Source organism: Eutrigla gurnardus (genome assembly GCF_963514095.1).
Source record: "Eutrigla gurnardus genome assembly, chromosome: 5".
NCBI lineage: Eukaryota > Metazoa > Chordata > Actinopteri > Perciformes > Triglidae > Eutrigla > Eutrigla gurnardus.
Window position 1 is genome coordinate 11,040,397 of NC_139919.1, and position 25,844 is coordinate 11,066,240.

The 25,844-nt window shown below is 42.2% G+C and overlaps 2 protein-coding genes across 5 annotated transcripts in view; one reads left to right on the forward strand and one right to left on the reverse strand.

Moving 5' to 3' along the window:
* srp72 (signal recognition particle 72) overlaps window positions 1–25,844 on the reverse strand; it is a 236,942-nt gene that overhangs the window by 154,589 nt on the left and 56,509 nt on the right. The gene's annotated exons all lie outside the window — the stretch shown is intronic.
* sec24b (SEC24 homolog B, COPII coat complex component) lies at window positions 750–25,328 on the forward strand. 4 transcript variants are annotated; one of them, XM_084009208.1, is made up of 24 exons: window positions 750–1,022; window positions 1,646–2,344; window positions 2,774–2,914; window positions 5,471–5,614; window positions 9,269–9,352; window positions 9,744–9,907; window positions 10,747–10,934; window positions 11,147–11,249; window positions 12,605–12,731; window positions 12,865–12,974; window positions 13,237–13,349; window positions 13,513–13,631; window positions 14,220–14,275; window positions 14,395–14,601; window positions 15,192–15,315; window positions 17,019–17,177; window positions 17,268–17,441; window positions 17,653–17,763; window positions 18,516–18,691; window positions 19,970–20,107; window positions 20,411–20,515; window positions 21,544–21,636; window positions 22,282–22,385; window positions 24,306–25,328. In XM_084009208.1, the coding sequence occupies exons 1-24, from the start codon at window positions 929–931 to the stop codon at window positions 24,418–24,420; spliced, it is 3,648 nt and encodes a 1,215-aa protein (XP_083865334.1). In that variant the 5' UTR covers window positions 750–928; the 3' UTR covers window positions 24,421–25,328. The 4 variants fall into 4 exon arrangements, with proteins under 4 accessions (XP_083865334.1, XP_083865336.1, XP_083865335.1 ...); XM_084009210.1 differs by having other exon boundaries at window positions 12,608–12,731; XM_084009209.1 differs by having other exon boundaries at window positions 10,750–10,934.

Genomic DNA, 25,844 nt, shown 5'->3' on the forward strand with positions numbered 1-25,844 from the left:
GTGTGTGGTGGCTTGTTTCTGCAAAATGGGATTTTCTTTAAATTTTAGTAATTTGTCAATACAAATATACCTAAAATGTATCATTTTAGTAATTTGTCAATACAAATGTACCTAAAATGTATCACATAACTTTTTTTTGTGCTCTCTAAACTCAAATCTCAAAGGAGGTTACAGAGATTGCAGGCACCACAAGCATCAACACGTGTGTGAGCCTTATTCAGGATGACACATTTTTTGGATAGAATTGACCTCTTTGTCTTCGCGTATACACAGGTCAATATGAAATCATGCAAAACTACTGATGTCAGAGTTATATCTTAATTTCAGCTGGTTTCAGCATCAAAAAGTTAAATCCCTGAGCATTCAAGACACAGTTGCATCCTTTTATTTCCGTTTTGCAGTATCATCGTACTTTTCAGTTAATAATATAGACTAGTTGGTAGTAGTAATTAATTTTTCATCTGAAATAATACTCATTGATTTCTGGAGGGGAAATTTTCATATAGCAAAACGGGGTGGAAAAGATACAATTAAATAAATACGGCATAAAGGAAATTCATAAGCTATATACAATGTGTGCTTTGAAATACTTAAGGCATGTGTCCAACGTGCAAATTACAAAATACATAATGTGCAGACATTAAAACTTGTTTAAAAAGACTTGTTTACATTCGTACGTACTTGCATAGAACATCCGCAAGGGGGAGTAGAAGGACCACAGCAGGAGTCCTTTAAGATCCTCAACATCCCGACTAGAAGCTTCAGCTCTCATCCGAGCCGAGCGGACCTGGCCCGTCTGCCCGGGTCTTCAACGACCAGCAGCAACCTCTCTGCCGCATATCTGGGGAGAAGCCAGGTCTTGGGACGGTGCCGCTCATGTGTATTTACCCACCCGTGTATCTGTGGACATAAGGAAGGGAACCGAGCGATGTCTGCGCCGGGTTTCACAAACCTCAGCAGCTCCGTCAGCTACAACCAGAACTCAACGCCGAACGGTGGAGCTGCGCCCCCCTATCAGAATGGTAACGCAGGCCGGGTGATGCGCTTAGCCAGTCTGCTAGCGTTAGCATGCTAAATATCTGGGTTGTCAGATAGTTTGTCGGGCGCTGCTCTGTTTGTTTTTTGTGCAACTGGTCCCCGGTATTGATCAGAGTGGTGACGTTAACTATACATTAGGGCGACGTGTAAAACTCGGCATAACTGAGGTTTCAGCTAACGTTAAAGCTATTCGGTTGCTAACATTAGCCAACTTAAGAGCTAACCTGAAGCCAAAAGGAACAGCTAGTGGCTAGCATTAGCTTTTAAGCTAACGTTCAACGGCAGCTATTGGAAGTGCTAGCAAGATAGTAGCGGTGTGACAAATTGCGCACCATCACTTCATACTTTCCGCCTAAAAGTGAGTCTATGATACACGAAGAGTCAATGTAATGTACACTGAAATAATCAAGTATTTATTGTTTTCTGTTGCTGTGTTGTCAGGGATGCATTCAGTTGAGCGCTAACCGGTTTTTAACCCTAACTGCTGCTGATGGAGCTTGTTGTTTGCGGCTCTGTTCAGGACTTTAGTTGTGAGCTTTTGGGTGAAGGAGAACACACAAACCAAGCTAATTGCGCATGCACTTGACCACCTCCTTCCTCTTTTTAGGTCCAGCACAGACATACCAATCCATGCATCCGCCCACAGGCTGCTATGGAGCCCCACCTCAACAACAGAACTACCCCACCATCCCAGCCCACTCTACTCCTGTCCCCAGCAAAGCACCCACCACGAACAGTGCCCACAGTGCTAACTACTACCAGAGCAACCACCATCATCATCAGCAGCAGCAGCAGCAGCACCTCTCTCAGCATCATGTAGCGCCCTCTCCATACAGTGCTTGCTCAAGCTCTGCTCCTCCTTCTCAGCCATATGCCACCCTCCCCTCTTCAGCACCACCACCATCATCAAATGCCCACTACAACCAACAGCCATACCAGCAGCAGCAGCATCCACCATATGCCCCCCCAGGATCCTACTATGGACAGCAGTCTTACCATGCTCCCCCAGCACAATACTCGCAGCAGCAGCAGCAGCAGCCCAGTTTGGTGGCTGCACCGACTGGCGGCCCCGGAGCTCCCGTCTGCCCAATTGTTTCGTACCCGTCTGCGCCAGGAAGTAGCCAGTATGGCACCCTGAGTTCCTCCCAGAGCACCTCCACACATGGAGTTATGCCCACCCAGATGGGTGCACCCCTGCATCAGTACAGCACCTCTCGGCCAGCCTCCACAACAGCAGTGCAGCCTGGGTACAGCGTGGCTCCTCCTAGTCAGCTGGCGCCGACAGTCAATGGTCAAGGGAGCACAGGTATGTGTGAGTGGTTAATTTATGCTGGGGTTGAAAAGCTATCTGAGAGACCGTCCTTAAAACTGCTGTACCCCAGAGCACTATATGCATATTTTTCTCCCTTATATTCAGTAGACATAGCTTTAAAGTATAACCTGTTTTTCACCTAAGACTCCTACATATCCATGTTTGTATCAGCCAATATACATTTAATTATCTATCATACTGGTACTTGCAAACAAAAAAGTTAGTTTTAGAGTTGAGAAAACTTCTAGAAATTCAAAAGTCAAATTTAATGCATGTTTGTTTGAGGACTGTTCCTATTTTTAATGCTGCTTGACGTTCTTGTATTTCCTGATATCTTTTGTTGATTTTTTTTAAATTATTATTATTATTTAAATGTCCTACATTTGAGTCTGTGTTTTCTGCTTCTTCGTTTTGGAACCACAGTTCACCAACACTATGACCAAAGCCACCAGGCTTCTCTGAGCTATGACTCCTACGGGGTCACTCATAGTAGTGGTGGCGCAGACCGGCCGCCCTCAGGAACCCCCTCCACTTCAGTCCATTCCTCGCCCGGCCACCACCAAGGTAACAAAGAGATTTCAATTTATTTTTTTTTATTTTTTAACACAGCACAATACATACATAGAGAGAGGAATCAACACTGTTACTGCTCTTCAATGCTGCTGGTAATGATGAACGGCTGCTTCAAAACTTAGGTTGTTGAATGGAGGCCTATAATTACTATATTGACTAATTCCACGATCTAGGGAAATTACCTTGATCATTCTATTTGAACTTGTGTTTTTGTGCTGTTTTATTATTATATCGGAGTTAAAAAGCGGTCCTTAAATGACAATATCGCTCATCAAAATTTCAGAAGGAATATTGTATTAAAAGGAACACCACCTAAATTAATGATTCCAATATGCTATTTCTATGGCTGGGGAAAGTTCTATCGATATTTGTGAACATGAACTATTCTCTGTCAAAGCCCGAAACCAGAGAAGTGAGTTTGAAATTTGTAATAAGGTATACAATCTGGAGCTGCTCCATAGTTGATGAATGGGAGACTTATTTGTGAATCCACTGAATGTTTATTTATTTTATACACACACACACACACACACACACACACACACACACACACACACACACACACACACACACACACACACACAATGGGCTTATTATCTTGTCGTGTTCTCACTTCTGAAATACAAAATGTACATGTATACTCGGAACAGAGTGACATTTTTTATTTCAGTTAGAATTAGTGTTGACTTGAAAACATTTTGTTCTCTCGTTTACTTTATTGTTTGAACATAAAGTCATTATAGGACAATGCCAGCTCTTGGTTTTGCTACTTGAGTTTTGACTTTTCTGGTGCAAAGTCTTCCTTGTGCTGATGTTTGAATGTACAGTTTGACTGTTTGCTCTAAATTTACGGTGCAAATGTGTGCGACTGGTTTGCATTTTCACAGCTGTGTGTGCAGCAGATTACAGGTGGGACATTTCCAGGCACGCACACACACTTTGAAATGTGGAGGTTTGAGTATTTATACAAATGTGAGGGTTTCAGGTTGGAACGTACCACTTACAAGCCAGCTGCTGGTATATTTTGTTTGTGACCCGTGATTTCTTTCCACTGTCAGCTAAGCAGGTTTGAACCAAAGGTCTCCTTCACCAGCTGCCACAAAGAAAGAGCATCTTTAAAACATTTTTCATGATTTTTCTCTGGCCAGTGAAATGTGTGCCAACATCAGTTTTCTCTGACCCTGGTAATATTAGGCTCAGGCAACATGTTCTAGAAAAGCAACATAATAACAGAACAAAGGACACAGTTCTCTTATAGGCGCATATAAAAGGCCTTGTTTTTAGTATTTAAGTATTTCAAGTGGTTTAAATCAAGTGATCTAATTAGTTTTAGCTGGGCAAAATCTATGGGAACATTGAATGCAATGATTGGGATTATTATGGCCAGTATCTTTTATTGTCATTAAATTTGTAAGACTGTGGGGTAAAAATGTTTGTTGGACCATCAAACCGACTGAGAGTAACTTGTGCCTATGAAAATATCTTTGAGGCAAATAAAGTCCCACATCTGCAAGTGTTTCAAATTAGTTTGACACACCAAGAGATATTTGATGCCTATTTTAAAACTAATTGTGTGTACGTGTAAGGTTTAAGTTCTTATTTGTTGGTTGTTTTTGTATCAACCTCTCAGGCTGCCTATAAAGTGTTTCTGGTTTCATGAAGTCTTGGCTCAAGAGTTCATGTTGAGCAACAAGCTAAGCAACCCAGATGTTGCAAAACAAGTTCACCCGCTCTCATTGCTAGAAAATCCAAAGTATCTCAGCCTGATTAAACTTTTCTGGAGGGTCTTTGACTCTTGTGCACAAAAGCAGTATTCGTTTTAAAGGGACAGTTCACCCCTAAATCAAAACTACATATTTTCCTCTGTCCTGTAGTGTTATTTATCTATCTAGATTGTTTTGGTGGAGTTGCAGATATCGGCTCTAGAGACGTTGGCCTTCTTTTAATTATAATGGAACCAGTTGGCACTCGGCATGTGTTGCTCAGAAGTGCCAAAAATAAATTTGAAAAACTCAACAGGAATGTCTCTTTCCAGAATTTGTGACTAGTTTAATCAAGATAAGACGGACCTTGTTATGAGCAGTTGATTGTAGGACCGCACTACACCCACCAACCGTGTCACCGATCGGAAGGAAGCGTGCACCTTGTCATGGACGAGATGTAACCATCAAGCTATAACCGTTGCTAGCCTCAATGGTGCTAGGTGAGCTAGCAGTGTGTTAGCTATGAGTCTCGTTCAGTTATAGATGCACTCTTCTGATATCTTCATCACTCAGGCAACTCACACCAACACAATATAGATTGATAAGAGCAAAAAATGTTTAACGTTTTTTGTGTAGACCTGTCAATTTATTTTCAGTTTGAATGACAAAAAAACAGACACTACCAGCTGCCTTGATCAGTGAGTTTAAGAAGTTGGTCCATAGCTTCAGCACGCACTTCACATGGAATGGAGTTTACTGCTTGATCTTCGCCTCCCGGTCTGCTGTCCATCTCCCAGCCTTGACAGTTTTCTTATGTACCTCTCCCACTCCCCCCTTCCAACAGGCATGCAGTATGGATATGTTGCTAATAGTGGAGCTAGCTCTGCCTCTGCCACCACCTCAGGCCCAGCCGCAGCCCCCTCGTCATCCAGCTCTGAGGAAGAGGAGGAGGATGATGATGATGATGAGGAGGAGGATGAGGAAGCAGGTCTGCTTTAGCTTTTTCCTCCCCACAACCCATTCATTACCACTTTCTCCATCCCTCATGAACTCATTCAGCTGTGTCCTAAACTAGAGATGAACCGATGTAATTATTCTACGGCAATCCAAATTAGATTTTTGCCTCTTCATATTTCCTTTCATTCGAAGAACTATAATTGACAATTTCAAATCCGTTGTGAAACCTGCCTTCACCCAATCTCAGCTGGGATCGGCTCCAGCCCCCCCGCAACCCATAATAGGATAAGCTGTGATCAATAATTATGGATGGATTAAATAATAATAACATCTATGATAATAATGAAACATTGACTATTAAATTACAAATTGCAAAAAAACAAAAAAAAAATAAAACAAACAAACAAACAAAAAAAAACCCAACCTAAAACTATCATGCGGCACTTGTGTAAATTGGATTTATGAGAATGATCAGTGCATCTCTATCCTAAACCTTTCAATGCCCATACTCCTTTCAGCAATGTCACCCATCAATTATTTTACCATTGGTGCATGTGGTCCATTCTCCTCTTCTGTGTTGTCACTTCTGCTTGAAGTACCAACACGCTTTATCAGTTTGCAGCTCATCATCCATACCTTCCTCTCTGCTCTCCTTCCTGCTGCCTCCTCACCAGCCTTCCAAGTTCATCCAGTGCTCTCCATCTTTCCCCCTCATAGTCTTCAGTACTGACACTGAGTCATTTTTTTTTTTTAAATGTGTGTGTGCTAGGTTGATGACAACTGAAATGTTTAATTTTTCCAATTCCCCACGAATGTTGCCAATACTGGAAATAAATTGGCTCCACAAAACATAACTATTGATGAAGTTTACATTTTACAACCTCTACCTTAGCCTCTCTGCTCTGTGTGATCTGTGATCTCTCATGTGGGAAAATCTTATATTTTACTCATGTACTGTAATACTGTATCATAGGCTTCTGAGCTTAAACAGCCTGGTGCATATGTGTATTACTATGGACCGCTCAGGTGCTGCTGATGATGTTCCCCCCGGAGCTGTGTCATCAGCCAGAGGTTAACAGGTTTTTAAATATAGCCACTCCCCTGCCAGCATGTGCAGGCTCTCTATGTACATGTTTTCTGACTTGCCTGCTCCCCTCGAGAGAGAGAGAGCATGACGGCACAGCTAGCACTCATTTACACCTCTTGATGAAGAAAGAGAAGCTTGTTTTAGCTTTCAGCTTTTCTCACTGTGATCTCTTCAATACTCCCAGGTCTCTTACAGCTCTCCGCTGCAGCAATATATTTTCAAATTGGGATATTAATGAGAACATATTGATCACACTTTATGACATACAGTATGACATAAATAATCAACTTGTGTTCCACTGTTATGTATGTGGTAAACAAGTAATTTAATCATGATCACAACATTAATTAATTTACTTTGTGCTTCATTGATTTTTAGTCGGGTAAAAATGCCTAAAGTCAAAGCCAGCATCTTCAGGTTGCTTGTTTTGTGTAATGACACCTGCTAAACTCAGGTTCAGTTTACAATCATACAAAAACATATGAAAGCAGAAAAGCACCACATTAGAAAAGCTGTAACGTCAAACACACCATTTCTGCTTGTAAAAGTAGTTCTGATTAGAATGATGGTTGAAGTAGAGCAGTCTCATTCAGTTCACATGCAGTGTTGTGCTTTCTTTGCCGTAGCTGTGGCCGTTACCCTGCCACAGCCTGTGAATGACATGACTACGTACCTGTTGTCGGGGCAGTGCTCGTTCAAGTACATGTTACATCTTGTAAGATAAACAATATGTGTTCCTGAGGAAATGTGGAAACCTTTTCGCTGTTTTGATTGTAGACAATCAGATCAGTGTCACTTGTGAGAAATGGATCAGAAAAGGAACATCGTCGGCCACAGTATGAATGGAGCTCTAATTCTCTCTAAGCAGATGTGGTAACAGCCTGGGGGCAAGCAAAGAAGGCTTGTGACTTAAAACATAGGCTAACAGTTGAGGCTTAGAAGGAAAAGGAAAACATGGAAAACTGTCAGCTGCAAGGCAAGACTTTTTATGAACAGATTTGTTTGACTCGTAGCCATTGGATAGCTCCAGCAGGAAGAGGAGGTGTCAGAAGACTCATGGAGGAGGAGAAGGAGGCAGAAGGCTAAGCTGTCCCGGTGTCGTTCTCCTCCAGAGCAGATAATCCAGGAGTTTGCTGCTCCGATTTAGTGAGAGATAATCTTCTCTTGGATCTTCTCCTGTCCAATGGGTTCTCTGCCAGAAGCCTGTCGTGTCTTGGTTTGCTGTTGTTCAGCCTCTTTTTTTGGCCCACGTGGTTACATTGATTCATTCAGATATTTTACTCTTGTAATCCTTCTGATAAACCTCTTCATTATTGGACATGAGGGAAGAAATGCAATGCATCCATTTTTGGCTTTATTTGATCGGGTACATAATCACATGCAGAGTGTGGGGGAGCGCATTACATCAGAAAGTCGGGTTGAATTATGTGCATCTTTTGCTATGTCCACATTACGAATGACACAGCAACTAGTCATTTTCAATGGCTGGTGATATGAAGCTCTTTTTAACAACTTCACTATGTCAACGAGCGCTTGGGCAACAGTCCAATGGTGAATCACAGTCAATGTGGCTGGCCAAGCTTGGCCACAGTTAATTATGTTGCATGTAGTGTGAACATGGCATTAGAGAAAGTGGCCACCATGATGCCCCATCTACAAAACCTGTTTATTTATTTATTTATTTATTTTTTAAGTCAGTTAATACTCCGTTAATATACTTAGTGATACTCACTAACATGCACTTTGTGTAAGCTCACAAAGGCCAGCATTGGGTACCAAATGGTTGCCTACCCCTGGCGTAAAGCATCATGACCGATGCCACTGCTATTTACATAACTCAAAAACAACAGTGGTCACAAAACGGAGCCCTGTGGTACCCCACATGTGACCTCCTAACGTGTGGACTTACCAACTTTACACAACTGTTTCCTGTTTTCCAAGTAAGATTTAAACCATTTATGTGTTGTCTTTTAGACCAACAACATGCAATTTCATTAAAATAATGCAATGATCAATGGTATTGAAAGCCTTTTGTAAGTGTAACATGACCGTAATATCAGCCATTCTGTCACCATCGCATAATCTTTGTAATCTTTTACTAATTTTTCCTCTGCTCCATCAGTGTCCCTCAGAAGCCTGTACGCTAGCTTATTCAACACTTAAGTGCATCCTTTTCTCATGTTTTCTTTCCTCCCTCTCTCTCTTTCCCTCTGAGGCCCGAGGGAGTCCAAATAGCACTCTTTGTGGCCAAACCAAGAAAAAAAGCTACTTTTCATTCCCTTTAATGTGTCCTTATTTGATATTATTCCCTTCATCTTGGCCCCTCCCTTCATTTTTAATTACTTACAGTTGTCGTACTTCTTTTCTCAGGCCATCCTTTTTTTCAACCTTTGTTTGTTATTTGTCTTCCTGTTTTTTTGTTTTGCTTCTTTAGTTGTACTTTGTTCTGTTGTGCTTTTTGTTTTGCTATCCCCATGGGTCCTTGTTCAATTATATTATTTAATTCCTTCCTTCTCTAGTCCTCTCAAACACTCTTTGCCTTTTTATTTCAGTTGTTATATCTTTGTGTTTGACTCTTTCTCTCTGCATCTCTCTCAGGTGGTGACACTTCATCTTCCAGTACTGGCAGTGCCTCCCCAGTGCCCAACAGCTATGATAACCTGGAGGGAGGCAGCTACCCAGGTATGTTTCAATCAAAACATGCTGTTTGTCTAAATAATAGGTTTACACGCCAATATATCACATGATAAAACCACTTATCAGGGTCGTCTTTGTGATTTCAAACTGTGACCCCCAACAATAAACATTTACTGCAGCCATGAATCAAAAGGTTCAATTTTGAGCAACATTTCCCAATAGTTAGTCCTTTCTGTAATTAAGTTTGACAAGAGAAAATATAAAGTTCAATAAGTAGAAGAGATATGGGAGGGGTGATATTTTCTGCTGATGACATGCAATTTTCCATTCATGTTAACACCTGTGATGGAAATGGTAATCACACATTTTCCTCACATTATACCTCCAAAATGCAAAAATGCATCTGATGTGTTTCATGCTGAACTCTCTTATCCAGATTCCATGCCGCCCTCCAACCACATGACCAACCAGGCTGCCCCCTATGGTAGCTATGGTTACCCCAGCATGCAGCCAGGTTATCTGCAGGGACCGACATCCCACACTGACTCGTCCCCCTCTCATGACCCGTACGGCCAGTCAAGCTACCAGCACTACTCCCAGGTGAGGTCACGCTTTCAGTTAAATAGATGCTGAGTGTGGTTTTGTTGTTTCATATTACTGTTGATGTGATTTTTTCTTATTTGCAGCGTTTTTACCAGCCTGGTTTCAGTTCTCTGAATTTCTAACAACATCCTAGATTTTGTTCAGACGTCTGCTTTTGCTCCTGTGAAAGACTGTTTCCTCCAGAGCCTGAATCATAGGGAATGAGACCTCTTAAACACAATACCTGTCAACAATGTTATCACTGCCCATGGTATATTAAACTGCAAGTAACTGTAGAATAAAGTTCATGATCCTTTTCATCACTATGAAGACAATGCAATTGTTTTGTACATTTACTGCAGTTTGTTGCAGTATTTAATTTTGTTTCAGCTCCTTCTTTGTTGATAAAACCAGGATGTACTTTAAAGCAGCTATAATGTACATTTTTATTATGACAAGCATCAAATGACGCTTGCAGTGATTAACCTAAAAAAAATCAGCTGAATGTGCAGCTCTGCTTTCGGCTCCTTGTTTAGTTTTCCAGCCTACAACTTTACTGTTTCAAAATTAAACAACTGCAATGCCACCTTTTTTATCTTTAAACAACTGGATAGTTGCTACACTGACTTAATTGCCTTAACACGGATCTTTTTATTGTAGTTTGACTCCAAATGAATCCATCCATCCATCCATCCATTGTCTACCGCTTATCCTGTATTCAGGGTCGCAGGGCCCAAATGAAACTTATAGTTGAATTCCTCATCCTCTCTAGCAGCAGTTGTAGTGTCCTTGCTATATTGACACACCAGTCCTAACTGTTCACAAAAGTAAAAAAAGAGTTCTTCCTCTCTTTTCAGCAGCCATTCCCAAACATGTCCCAGCTGTCTGCAGCCCTAGGGGGGCTGAGCGGGGTGCCTGAGCTGGAGGTGGAGGCCCTTAGGCCCATCGACCTGCTGCTGGAGAGGAGCCTGCTGCCTCCGAGGCCCCTTGAAGCCCCCGAACCAAACCTCAGCCCCGACCTCAAGAAGGTCAACTGTAGTCCACAGTAAGTAATGTGAAGAGAGGTTAACTATTGGGTTATAAACATTGCTGTTTCAAATAGCATACTAGTTTTGCTCATGTTTCACATCCCTGTTAGTTGAACTACTTTTTTAAGTTATCTCTTCCTCACAGTCTGTCTGTGAATCTTTTATTGTCTTTTCTTTGAATATATTATTTAACGTGTTTTTGCTCCCCTCTTGCTTCTCTGCGGATCAGGACATTCAGGTGCACCTTGACCAGCATCCCCCAGACCCAGGCTTTACTCAACAAGGCCAGGCTCCCTCTGGGCCTCCTCCTCCACCCCTTCAGAGACTTACAGGTATGGTCTAATGTCTAAAACGCCCCACAACGCAATACACACAGGAATATCCAGTGTATACTATCCAGTTCAAGGTTTTTCCGTACGTACATGTTGCCCCTGTTTATTTTGCCTCACATGAATCAGATGCTGGCTGTTTTTTTTTACATTTTCCTCTCAGAAATCATGAAATTGGTGTTAATTTGTAAAAATGATCTTGCTGAACAAAAGTATCATCGTTTGCAGCACTCTATTATATAAATCTTTGTGTTATACATACTGAGCCGGTTATAAGCTTGTTGTAGACAACAGCTGCAGTGATAGAAGGAAGGAAGAGAGAGAGATGATGATGATGATGATGATGAGGAGGTGCAGGAAGATAGGCGAGTGTATTTATAGGGGTGTTGGGTGATGTGTTGTCCAGTGGTGTGTTGACAGAGAACAGGAATGTGTACTGGCTGAGAAACAAGTAGGAAGTTAACACCAACTTAATAGTTGTGGCTTGAAACTTTGTTCCCTCAAGTACGATCGATGGCTGGAAAAAGTTGTGAGAGGGTCAAGTATATTTTAAATCCATTTACAAGGGACTCACTGAATAATATATTATTTTGTGTCAGTTCATATTCGCACAGTCAAACTGATTAACAACCTTGAAACGGCCCAACTGCATCCACATTCTCCAATGGCCATGGATTTTTTGGCAGCAGTTAAAGTGCACGTTCAGGCTCTTCAACAGCTGCTGCTGCTTTCATAGTCGATGACTGTAACACTGTGGAGGCAGCTTTCACACTCACTTCACACTACACCACTTGCCAATTTCACACTATACAACTCTACACTTGTGATAATTTGTGTTTGAATAATTAACCAGACATTGGTTCTCCTCTACAGCTCTGCCAATCACCTCTAAATTCTGGCACCACTAATTATTTATTAAAACGGCAATGAATTTAACGTTGTTTAATCTCCAAAACAATGCGATTTGTTGACTACCACCTCATACCCTGAGCTAGACAACCTCACTGTCTGATTTGTTCTCTCTCTACACTGTTAGCTGTCAGTTATACTGAAAATGAAATGGCCCGAAGGAGAATTCTCAGATGACCCTGCTAAATGTTCAGGGGAAGTCTATGAGAACACAGTCATTGAAACATAAGAGACTGAGGAGGAAAACAAAGACTACAGTTCCAAGGATTTGACAGAAACAAAGCTTTGCTTCAGTCTTCTGCTGAGGCATGAACAGAGGAATGTTTGGAAAAAGGTCACAATTGAGACTAAACTTGAGAAGAAGCACAAAAATGTGAAATGTTTAGCTCACAAGACACAATTGCACTTTCCCTCAGCATTTACTCTATGCCTCCATCTCCTCTCTGCAGCAGTTACCGGTGATCACGTCCAACACGATAGTACGTTGTCGCTCCTGTCGCACCTACATCAATCCGTTTGTCACCTTCCTCGACCAGCGCAGGTGGAAGTGCAACCTCTGTTATCGAGTCAATGACGGTATGAGTTCAATCATGAAGTCCTTTTTGTGCCCAGTCCATATAAATATTCATTTCATTAGTTTTGTTATCATTATTTTGTGTCCCACATAGTTTTGCAGATGTCAAACCTGTGTTTTGTTGTCTTTGTTCAGTTCCAGATGAGTTTATGTACAACCCAGTCACCCGGTCATATGGCGAGCCTCATAAGAGACCGGAGGTCCAAAACGCCACCGTGGAGTTCATTGCCTCCTCAGACTACATGGTAAGTGGCTTCAATCCCTAAACCTTTGGCTGGTTCTTGTGGAGTTGTTGGTGTAGTATGATTATTTGTCCACTAGAGAGCAGTCTTGTCTAGAGTCGACAACAAGGGTGTTCTTGTTGTATGAACTTTAAATTAAAAGAGAAAAGAAAATGATACTTGGCTGGAATAAAAATAACTTACACAGTTCAAAGTTGACGTGTAACAATGCAAAAATTCACTTTTACCACATTGTGCGTCTTTGTTCTTCCTCGTGTGTGTTCAGTTGCGGCCGCCTCAGCCAGCAGCCTACCTGTTTGTTCTCGATGTGTCTCACAATGCCGTGGAAGCGGGCTACCTTAAATACTTCTGTGACTCACTGATGGACAACCTGGATAAGTGAGTGTCATTGATAATCACTACAATAAATGTGGCTGTTTGCTTGCTTAATCATTGCAGTATAGCACAATAACCTTTTTTTGTATTATTTGTCTTAATTGCTTAAAAATAACCATAACCTGTTATGAACAGCCAGTTTTCACAGGATTGTTATGTATTTCAGGTTACCCGGGGATACACGCACCAGGGTGGGCTTCCTCACCTTTGACAACACCATCCACTTCTACAACCTGCAGGAGGGACTGTCCCAGCCGCAGATGCTGGTGGTGTCGGACATCGATGGTATGTCTGCTCACTGGAATCCATCACTGGCTTCATTTCAGTGCTGCACATTTTTACATCAGTATGACCTCAGTCTATACATCATTTGGATTTTTCACTGAGATGTAACGCTATCCTTTTCCAAATATATTTTAGTCACATATTGGAATAATGCCGGATAATTTCATTCAGCAGAGCAAGTTATGTCAGGGCACGAAGAAAGAGCCTGTTTTACTTTTCTTAATTGATGACTAATTTACAATGTTACGATGTATTAAATTTAATGTAAGACACTTTCCACATCTCTGAAATAATATATGACACCGTAAATAACTAGAAGGGTGCTTGGAGAGCACAGACCTACGCCAAGACTGTTACTAGAAGTGAAAAACGATGCGTACATCCACCCTGTGATTTGGATCCTCTCCTGAATTGAATGGGTTCTTCTTCGGCCCTTGTGACACCCTTCCCCCAAGTTTGATGGGGCCAGTAGTTTTTCTGTAATCCTGCTGACATAACAAACAAACCAAACCGAAAACATAACCTTGTTGGCGACAAACGGCATAAATCTTGCTGCTGTGATCCAAATGTCTGTTTTGTTTTTTCCAGATATCTTCATACCGTCTCATGACAGTCTTATGGTGAACCTGAAGGAAAGCAAGGAGGTACATCCTTTGTTTTTATACTATTAAATAGCTACAGTAACACAATCACACTCTTTACTTCTCAGTGCATCATTAGTCTGGCTTATTTCCTCGCTCGATTGTCATTCATCCTCCTTCAGCTGGTGAAGGACCTGCTGACGTCCCTGCCGGGCATGTTCAGCCAGAGCAGGGAGACCCACAGCGCCCTCGGCCCGGCGTTACAAGCCGCCTTCAAGCTGATGTCGCCCACCGGGGGCCGCGTCACAGTGTTTCAGACCCAGCTGCCGACGGTAGGAGCCGGTTCGCTGCAGTCGAGGGAAGACCCCAACCAGCGCTCAAGCACAAAGGTACGGACAAGACATTTTTTGATTGTAGAACGAGACCTCTAAATCATGGAGGTGCTGTGTTCCCTGTGAGTTATGAAGCCTCAAGCAAGCCATAATATAGCAAGAGGATGACTCTCCCACACCAATTCATACTTATTATCCTGGCTTTCTCGTTGCTGCTGTGTTATATTAATATTCCTGTCACAACTCACTTTTATTGCCAGCCATAATGTCATAATTTCCGTTTAGACAAAGAGCACTCATGGAGAGTCATGCTGAGCTTAAATCTGTGTTTTTGTCATCTTAGGGTTGTGATTTATTGATCTTCCTCTTCCTTGTTTTATGTTTGAGCTGAATAAACTGCAAAAAACTAGAAATGGTGAACTAAGAATAGATGTGCTTTCTTTTCTCAGGAAAAGTGAATTTCTCTTTCTGCTTTGCTTTTCTGCTGTCTTCATCCTTTCCATATTTGACATACTTTAGTGGACACGGGTGTATCTAATAGCATGAAAGGCTTTGAGGGGAAAAACAAATGTTTCTTGAAATGTATTCCTCTCCTCCAGAGCAGAACAAGAGGATTTGTTTGTGTGATGAGTCTGTATCTTTTCCAGGGAGTCCAGCACCTTGGCCCAGCCACAGACTTCTATAAGAAACTTGCACTGGACTGCTCAGGGCAACATATTGGGGTGGATCTTTTCCTGCTCAGCTCCCAGTATGCTGATCTTGCCTCACTAGGTAAAAACACCAACATTTCAACATCATTGTCGGGGGTTAGTTTGTCTGTCACAAGGAAATGTCTTAATAACTGTCGGATATTCACTGGATCAAAAATAATTCATGTCACTTCTCTTTTGTTGGCATGAAAGGTGGATGTAAAACGTTAGTAGTTTGTTCCTTTGTACTATTATATAGGGATTATATTCTGACCTTTTATGATTTTAGGGTGGGTAATTTAAAAACTCCAAAAGTAGATCTGTTTATGTCATTGGTCAGTAGTTATGAGTAGGGATGCACGATATTGATTTTTTGAAGCCGATACCGATATCGATAACTTTCTGCTCCTCGGGACCGATACCGATACCGATAACCGATAATATTGTTATTCGTTTTTGAATGTATATTCAGATCAAATTCAGGTCAAAAACACTAATGACTAAGCTTAGGTAGATTTAGCATAGCTTTGCCTTTTACCAAACACCTAACCAGATGTATCACAGTGACATGATAATTATTACTATGAACAAAAGAAAGCCAAGAACAGTTTTGACTCTTCAATAAAATGACAATATTTATTTTTTTCAAATAAATATGTAAGTGAGTCAGTCAGTCAATGACAACTTTCCCTGAGCAGCATGGGATATGCACACACAAGTGCTGCTACATTAAACTGTTGGTCCTGATCCACACAGAAATGTAAACTACGGTAATAGGCAGAAATATCAGCAAAGCAACAGCCACTACTGCGGATGTGATCCCCTCCATTCAAGCGCTGACGCGACTGCTAAAACAAACGTTACCAACAGACCACGGAGTGAAAACATCAAAGGAAACCCCGTTAAAAGCAGTGGAAACGCGTTTTGGTGACATCGAGGAAAAGCCACTGTATTATCTCTCAACTATATTGGACCCGAGGTACAAGGACCGCTACTTCACCCGTGCATCAAAACGCTAAACTACGGGCTCGCTGCTTCTTTAGCGGCGCCGGCGTCTTCATACGCTTTTAACACACCGTCGTAGCGATGGTGATGTGCGAGGTGACTTTTAAGGTTGGATGTATTAAAGCTCGATGCCTTTTTCCCTCCTCTTGGAACTTCTGCATTGCATTTGTTACAAATGGCAAACGATTCAGTTTCCTCAGAAACTTTGAAGTAGTCCCACATTACAGACGCCATGCGTGTTTGTTTACTAGTCTTCCTCCTCCACTCGCTCGCAGCCTCTACGTCACAGCCAGGCATGAGAAGGGAGCGCTCGATTTGTGGATTAACTCCCTCCTCCGAAACCTGTGATACCACAGTAACCACATCACATGCTAAACGGGAGGCGCCTAGAAAAAAACTAACGTCCCTCATCCCAATCCACCCGCTGTTTTAACACAAACATCCTATCTTCGGATTATCGGAGGTATTAATAATTGTATCGGATTTATCGGGTTGACGTCATAATTCCTATTATCGGGCCGATAATTATCGGTCCGATAATTATCGTGCATCCCTAGTTATGAGTCATACTTGCAGTGCATTGTCCTCGGGGGCAGCAAGCTCCAAACTTCAGAGCTAAGGAGCGAGCACGGGATACTCAGCAGACATTTACCACAAAGTATTCTTTTGAGCTAAACAGACTAATAAACATGGTGAAATTTAAAGTGGATTTAATTTTATTTCTGGCAACATGAGAGAAAAAGTTTGACCTTTCTATCAATCATTGCTTCTCTTCTTCAGCATGTATCTCCAAGTATTCAGCAGGCAGCATCTTTTACTACCCCTCCTTCCATTACATCCACAACCCGGCTCAACTGGAGAAGTTCCAGAAGGATCTGGAGCGCTACCTCACCAGGAAGATCGGCTTCGAGGCGGTCATGAGAATACGGTGCACCAAAGGTAACCGGGTCCCTGGAGTCAGATGCACACAGCTCTGTTTCTAGTTTCTTCTCTGCATTGTTTTTGTCCTCATCCTCTGCTTGCCCTCAGGTTTGTCCATCCACACGTTCCACGGTAACTTCTTTGTGCGCTCCACTGACCTGCTGTCCCTGGCCAATGTCAACCCGGACTCTGCCTTCGCTGTCCAGATGTCAATCGACGACTCTCTGGCAGACTCGTCTCTGGCCTGCTTCCAGGCTGCTCTGCTCTACACCTCCAGTAAAGGTGCACAAACTCTCCTTTTCACAAATGTAGTCGATCCCTGAACTGTTCACCAACATTTCCTGCATGGGGTCATGTGTTAACGTGAATGAGGATCAATATTCAGGTTTATTTGACTTGTCTGGTGTGAAAAGAGGAGAATGTTACTGATTGTAGGGTATGGGTGAAAAGTGAAAATCTCTAGTGGTGATTATTCATCCGTCTATCCCGGTAGGAAAACGGCGAATCCGGGTCCATACTCTGTGTCTGCCGGTGGTCAACCAACTGAGTGATGTGTACGCCGGAGCGGATGTTCAGGCCATCACTTGTCTGCTAGCCGACATGGGTGAGTCTGTCGCATCAACAATGAGCTGTCTTTTAAATACATTGCTTTTACCTTTTTTTTTATCCATGTTGTGATGTCATGAGAGACAGTGTAATAGAGGGGAGACACACTACGAACTGGTGGAATTACAGTAACAAGCATCACAAACCATCATGGCATCTAGTAAAAGACTACAAAACCCATAGTCAGCAGGGCAGTCGGGAAAGTGGTTAGTCATTTCACCACTAGAAGTGCATGCTGGTGTCTGTATCTGCAGACATGCCCTGCTCGTGTGGAGGTGTAACCGGCAACCAATAGGCAGGGTGTGCAGCCCAGTCTCATTCCCAGGTCAAACACCGCCGCCTCGCCATTTACCGAGGCCCTCAGACCTCACAGGCCTGACGAGACAGGCTCAGAGAGCAGACGGGCCACAGCAGGATGAAGCAAGCAATCAGAAAGGAACGCTTTGTTCTTCTAATTCACTGAATTTAAGTTGGAAATCAATGCTTAACAGTTTTCCTTTCCTGCAACCACAACCTCTAAGACCTGTCAAGACATCACATCGTGTCAATAAACACTGCAAGGAATAAATGGAAATAAATAGGTAGAAAGTCTCTCCTTGCGATAAAAAGCAATGACGTTCTGTCATTGAAGTGAATTTGTTTTTAACATGAAATAGTTTGTCCTCAATGTGAGATGCAGGCTTTTCAGTCTTTCAGAAACGTTCTAACAACTTTTTCTGTCTTCTGTGAAACTCCACATTCCCTTTTCAGCCATCGACCGGTCGATAACGTCCAGCCTGTCAGACGCTCGTGATGCCCTGACCAACGCCGTGGTGGATCTGGCGAGCGCCTACAAGAGCAACGTGTCCAACCTGCAGCAGTCCGGCCTGGTCGTCCCGGCTTCCATGTGTCTCTTCCCCATTTACATCCTCTCTCTGCTCAAACAGGTGTGGCCATCAGCACATCCACTCATCCCATTAGTAAATGACTGGCTGTCAACACCTAAAACACCCACAGAGCCACGCACCTCGTCACATATTCACACCCAATACTCCACCTCTACATCACTATTACACATCCTAACATATGAATTGCTTTTACGTCATCACCACCCTTCCCTCTATATAAACACACACACACACACACACACACACACACACACACACACACACTCTAAAAGGTGAGTTTACATTCAAACAGACAACCTTCATGTTCAATAACTGTATTTATCCACCCGGACTTCATACATCCAGGGTGTGACCACTTTCATACACACTCACGCTCCGTGCTGAGACTCATCCCCCTCTAGGTCTGACCACATCAGTGTACACCCTGAACAGTTCAAACACAGTTCCCACTTATTAAACGCTGTGTCATGATTAAGTAAAATTACAGATGGGTGATGATACGGAGTCGTCAGAACTGTTAACTCTCACTCTTTCATCCACATTCAGCTCGTAGTTTTAAGTCTTTAAAGGGATAGTTTGGGTGTTTTTACAGTGTGGTTGAGTGAGGTACTTCTCTATAGTCAGAGTATCACCTACACTATATGGTGCTTGGCACGCCCCTAAGTGTGGAGACAGGAGTACCAGCACGGGAGCAAAGCAATGTACTGCTGTTCATGGTTATTGAGTTACTTTCATTAGTTTGGATTCACCAACGTTGCACAATAACACAAACAAACTAACTTATCGAGGAACTTTGGTGTTCTGCAAGAGAAAAATTAGTTTTTTTGTCAGTGGAGTCTGGTGGTTTTGAAGAGAGCATAGATGAAAGCTTCAGTTTCCCGTCATAATGGGCTGTCTGACAGCAAGCTAAAGCAGTGAAAATATTCTAAATATAGCGTACAATTAAACTGCTATCGATTAGTTTAGGTGGCTAAAATCCGTTTTGCTGCAGCCCCCGTCCACAGCAGTGTATTGATTTGCTTCTGTGCTGGTACTCCTGCACCAACTACCATCTCCTGTAGTTAATACAGTGACTATGGAAGAACTATCCCTTCTAAGTAATCTAATCAAAACTCTGTCTTTAGCAGATGTTTGTTTTAATCTGATGATAAATCAGGATGAAGCTCTGACGGTTGTAACCAGCACTAACTGGTGTTCCCAGGCAGCTCTATGAAGCAGCAGCAGGTTATAAAACAGGACAAAGCAAACTACAAATACATGGGATAAAAAGGAATGAAGAGGAACACACACATTAAAAGGATTTCTCTTTCTTTGCAGAAAGCCTTGCGGACCGGCACCAGCACGCGGCTGGACGAGCGGGTCTTCGCCATGTGCGAGTTCAAGACGCAGCCGCTGCAGCAGCTGATGCGAATGGTTCATCCTGACCTGTACCGACTGGACAACATGTCTGACCAGGTAAGACAGAGACCAGACGGAGCTGAGGTGTATGAGTCAGTTTATAAATTCAAAATGTGGGAGTGAAGAACTTGATCAGCTGATGTGGGAGTGTATGGTGACTTCACTTTTTAATTAGTGGAGAGTTATTTCATTCAATTAAAAACTTATTTTTAAAAGACACATTTTAATTTAGTCTTTAGGTCCATGAGTATGGATTACAAAACAACCCTCCCTGTACTTTTATATGAAAATTAAAATAAGTGGAACAAACTTTTTGTCTCCTCCAACTAATCCATTGCACTATTTGTGTCCCACCTGCAGGGGGCGCTCCATCTGAATGACACGGTGGTTCCCCAGCCTCACCTGCTCCACCTGTCTGCTGAGAGGGTGAGCAGAGATGGAGCTTTCCTCATGGACTGTGGCAACGTAAGCTTTCACTGTTATTATTTATCCATATCATGTTTCTCAAGGGTTAACCTCAGAATGAGATGACGTTTATTTCTCCCCACGTTTCTCTTCTTCGGCCACTTATCCATCTAGTTGTCTTGTTTCCTTTAACAAGTTTAGATAATTGTAAACCTCTGGGATCATTTCAAGTAAAATAAATACAAGTGCAAGGTTGGTTTGGTCTGAAGGATACGTGACGGCTCAGGCAAGGATCGGTTCAGCCCTTGTGTTGACATTTATTTTGAGCCTAAACGTGACAAAATCAGCGCTAGCCTAGTTTTCCTTAAGTTTTAGCGTCATATGATTTAATCTAAGATAACTTTTAACCCTGAGAAAAATCCAGTACAGGAAGGAAACTGAATCATTCTTCCTAAGGCTTTGATCAGTGCAAAATATAATATAATTTATGAATAGTTTTATCCCTGGATGGTATTTCTAGGTATTTGAAAGTAAGTGTTAAAAGTATACTTGACTCAAAAAAAATGACCATTTGTATATGGTAATTGACTCTCTGGTAAATCACATGACTCTTATGGTGATCAAAAAAAAGGAAAAATGTTTTGATGAATTGAAGTAAATGGGGCTGCTTTACACAGATGAATAACTGGCCTGCTCACGTATGTATGTTACTTCAATTCATTAAGACATTTCTTCATTTTTGGATTCTTCATTCTTGACAAAGTTTTCTTTTTGCGTTCAAGGTAACTTGGAATGAATAACTGATACACAAATGGTCATGTTGTGAACGAGGATTCCTTTGAAACTATTGATTCAGCTTTTCAAAGGCCCAGGCAACCTAATTTGTCAATTTCTTACTATGAGCAATATATCCTGTACATGCTGTATATGGTACATATATCCCTGATGCTGCAACCTTAAATGTTTGCTTTTTCAGTCACAAATGTGTTCATATGGTCTTGAGGAAGACTAAGAAAGCTTTCATGGGCTGTAATCTGCATGTCTGTGGGAGTAGATATTCTTTACTGACCCTGTTGTTGTCTGTGCAGGTGTTTTATCTGTGGATCGGCAAATGCTGCAACGAGATGTTCATCCGAGATGTTCTGGGCTGCCCCAACTACGCTTCAATACCCGCCAACATGGTCAGTAAGACTGTGACTGTGTACAAGCAGCCGACATTTCAAAAGGAAAAGTCCATCAGTTCTAATGTAGCCCAAAGGCAGTTTGTGATATTGAGGAGATTTCACCCATCCGGACATGTCAGGAAATTACAGGGACTTACTATGATTAGGGAAATGGTGGTATTGTTCCACCACCCAGTTGCTGCATGGGTGATGCAATGCAGCATTGTCCATATTTCCCCTGAACGTGAGTCACAGATTCACGCCACAATAAAAAGAACACTGTGTTTCTCTCAGCGTTGTAAAACAGAAAACGACTCATGCAGCAAAAGGGATTTGCTGCCGTAGCTTTTTTGAACAAGTGCAGCTACCTAGAAAGCTCTGTCATTACCACACTGTGGGCGTGATGGTGACATCCAGGACAAACGGCAACCATCAGCACTTGTTCATACTGCTTATTGTATTTTTCTAGAAAGGGGTGGATGCATCCCAGAGCCGCCGACCAGCGGCACATTTCAAACCACAGGCATGTTTGTGTGGACCCTGATGTGAAGCCAAGATGACTGTGTGACTCTGCATTATCTGTTTCCAATCTGAGATACAGGGAATGGGAAAACAATGCTGTTGATGTTTTGGTTGTGCTCTCTTTCTCCCTGTGAATCCCAGAGTCACATTCCTGAGCTGGAGACCACTCTGTCTGAGAGAGTGCGAGCGTTCCTCGAATGGCTGCAGGACAACCGCTCGTTCAGCTCCACGATACACGTCATCAAGTACGCACATCTGGATTAACATCTCACTTTAACTCACACATTCTTCTTTTGTTTGTTGTTCAATGTTTTAACGTTTGGTTAAAAAAAAAAAAAAAAAAAAAATCCATTGAATGTTGACCTCAAATTACCGTTGCAGCTAAATGGGTTTCACTTCCTCTACCACCAATGTTGCCAGCTGCTAAAGTGAGGAAGGTCCAGCATCAGAGCACACAGTTGTGACATTAAGATTGAATCAGTAGAAAGGAGTGCAGTTAAGAACCCAAAGAGGTATTCTGCTGCATCCTGTGTGGAATCATTAAAGTTTAGCTTGTGAGTAAAGGGCTCAGATATGGATGAAGAAGTATGACATGCCGTTCTTCTTGTTAAAGCACTGAAGCAGCCAAACAAAGCACTTTATTCAACACTTCACCCAAAATGTTTCACACTAAATGGCTGTCAGGTCACCATCCCAGTTAGTCTATTGAGGTCAGAGGTCATAGCCAACCTGCAGTTTTGTCTCTTGGGCAGGAAGGCATCTACCCAAGGTTATTCTTTCAGAACGGACATGAGCAGAATGATGAGAAACCTTCTCTCCTCAGAAAGCTGTCAGAGGCAGTGTAGAGAAAACAGTATGGTTTCCACCCATCTGCATCCACGTAGTTGGAAAACGTCTCGTTGGGCTTCGGCTGTAGCCTAGTGTTGAAATGATTAGTCAGTAAATAAAAGACAGCATTTTTGAAAATCAGTTGATATTTTTATTTTTTGATAAATTACTTTAACCGTTACAAAGCCAGTGTTTAAGTTTGGTCTATTTGTCAAACAGAAAAGGCTCTTTTGGATTTGGCATCTTTGGCTCTGGGGAACTGGCATGTTTCCCTATTTTAATTTTATTGTAAACTATTAATCAAGAACTAGTCAACAGATTGTATTTATTTGGAGGGTGTGGTGGCAGGAAGGGGGAGAGAGGGAATCGAACTGGAGACGTGGCAGTTCATGTGGTTTGGGTCTTAACTATCACCACCAAGAATCCTTCAGCACATGAATCTGTATGGAATTAAAATGCAGTCGCCTCCAGTTCTGGGTCCATAGATGTTATGGTTGTCTGCTTTCTGTGAAAGCTCCTCAGTCTCAGTCTATCGACTGGCACCACACCGAAACAGGGTGTGACCAGTTTAGTGTTTAACTGGGAGCATTCTTCCAGCCAGTGTTGCTGTAATGTGACGGAGAACCGTTTCCAGTGTAAACACGTATGGTAAGCAGCAGAAAGGTCATTGGTTGACAGCGTTGGCACAGGTTTCCAAAGGGAAGGCATTGTTTCTGTTTCCTCTCTCCTACGGTCTACTGTATTGTTGTTTACACCACAGTGTTGTTGTTGTGCTGGAGGCTGATCTCAGAGCAGTCTGAGGGGGTTTGCATCACTATGACAGGTGATGGATGGATGAGATTCCTAGAGTCATGCAAAAAGCAGATTCAGTTACATTACGACTGATATGAGAAGTTTGAGATATAAAGTCCTTTATATTGTTAAAAATGAAATGATAATGTGTCATCGGTTGAGTGTAGTTTAAAGTCATGTTAGGACTAAAGCCACACATAACAATTATATTGATAAATCTGCTGATTATTTTCTGAATTGATTGTTTTATAGGGTCAATTACGTCTACATGACTTGGTTTGTTTGACCAACGGTGCAACGAAATATGTTTAGTTCATGATCATATTGCAAAGAAAAGCATCAAATGCTTACTTGTAAGAGACTGGAACCAGTGAATGATTCTGGCATTATTGCTTGATAAATAACTGTTTATGATATTAAGATATGTGCCCATTAATCTAAAACCCTACTTTCAACGATCCCCGGTTTTCCATAAAATCCCCAAAAATTACAAACCAAGTGCTGCTTCACCCTTCTAACCCTGGTCTTTGTTTTTTCTCCTGCAGGGATGATGCTTCGGCCAAAGCTACCTTCTTCCAGTACCTGGTGGAGGACCGGGCCGAGTCAGCTTCTTCCTACCATGAATTCCTGCAGTCCATTCAGCAGCAAATGTCCAAGTAGGCTCCGAACACACGGAGAGAAACTTTGGCCACTACACTCCTCAAACCAGAGCGAGGAAGGATTTTGGCCTCGTAGAGTGAAAACTAGCGTTAGAAATGACGGACGCCCATCGCTACTTCAGACCAGTTTTAGCGAGGCGGGTTACTTCCTGTTCATCCAAACGGTCTCATTAAACAAATCCACCCTCCAAGCTCGTTGGTCAGCTGGGAATCGACCATCAGAACAAGGTGACGGTGATAGTTGTAGAAAAGAATAAACAGAAATAAATAAATGACTAACGGGGATTTGTTCCACTTTTAACTGAATGATGGAAAGTGCGCGTCCTCGCTGCCTCGTAACCACTTTCCGATCCCGTTAAGCCTCTCGTCGAACCCTTCGCTCCTGAGAGAAGAGGACGAAAGTCGAGCCAAGAAGATGCCACTTCTACACGTCTTTTAGTTGAGTTTGTTTTTGTGAGCCTCACATGTAGCTAGTGCTGTCTTTTTTATTATTATCATTTTATAATTTATGCCCTTCCTCATTCCCTGGGTTTTATGTTGAGACTTTTTTTAAATACACTGGAGAACAGAAACGAGCATTCCTTTTGTTGTTTTTCCGGCATGAAATACAAAAGGCATGTCATGGTTTTGTTCGCTGCAAGTCCGAGCACAGACGACAACCATGTGTGTGTGATGGGACTATAACTCGACAGTGGTTGGATGTTTAACCCCTCCCTCTCTCCCCTCTGCTGTGTCGACTCCTGATTTGTTGAGATCAAACTTCCCCCGCTGTCAACAATCCCCGCCCCATTAGTTTTATTTTTTCCAGGCGCTAACTGAAGTTGCTATCCACTTTGTAACTATTGAAGAAGAATCTTTTATGTGCGATAATTTATGAACCAGCTTATTAAATAAAAAACAAAAACAGAACTCTTGTTTGGTGCTTGTTTCATGTTTCATGGTGCCGTTAAGAATAACAGGATTTATTATAGTGCTGTTTCACAACATCAGTTTGTGTTGAAAGAAACGGTTGCTATGGTCACCGTGGTCCCACTGTTTCTATGCACAGGCTTTGGGTGGCATTTTGCCTTTTATCTTTGAAACTGATTACAGTAACGTCATGATTGTCATGTGACTTCAGGACCATGACTAATTCCTCTCATGGTTCAACACATAACGTCAGCCGTCGCTCCCTCATTCTCAATGGATGATTTCTGGCTCCTGCAGAATATTTGACTTCATGAATCATGTGTAGAAAGATCTATTATGATCTATTATTGATGTCCCTCTGTTTCTGCATGGTTGCAGATAAAGATGAGGCTACACTAATATCAATACTTTTTGTAGAATTAGATTCCAGCGCTCGCTGTGCAGGATTGTTTCTGACTCGTGTGATCCAAACATTTCCAATGACTCCAGTGATGTTGAGTCCAAAAGTTAAAATGT

Bases quoted from the DNA above. Each gene is read 5' to 3' on its own strand.
- sec24b (XM_084009208.1), top strand. From the start codon at position 929: ATGTCTGCGCCGGGTTTCACAAACCTCAGCAGCTCCGTCAGCTACAAC. The intron at 12,975-13,236 runs GTAAGTGGCTTC...GTGTGTGTTCAG, and splicing joins TTGCCTCCTCAGACTACATG to TTGCGGCCGCCTCAGCCAGC. The intron at 13,632-14,219 runs GTATGTCTGCTC...TGTTTTTTCCAG, and splicing joins GGTGGTGTCGGACATCGATG to ATATCTTCATACCGTCTCAT.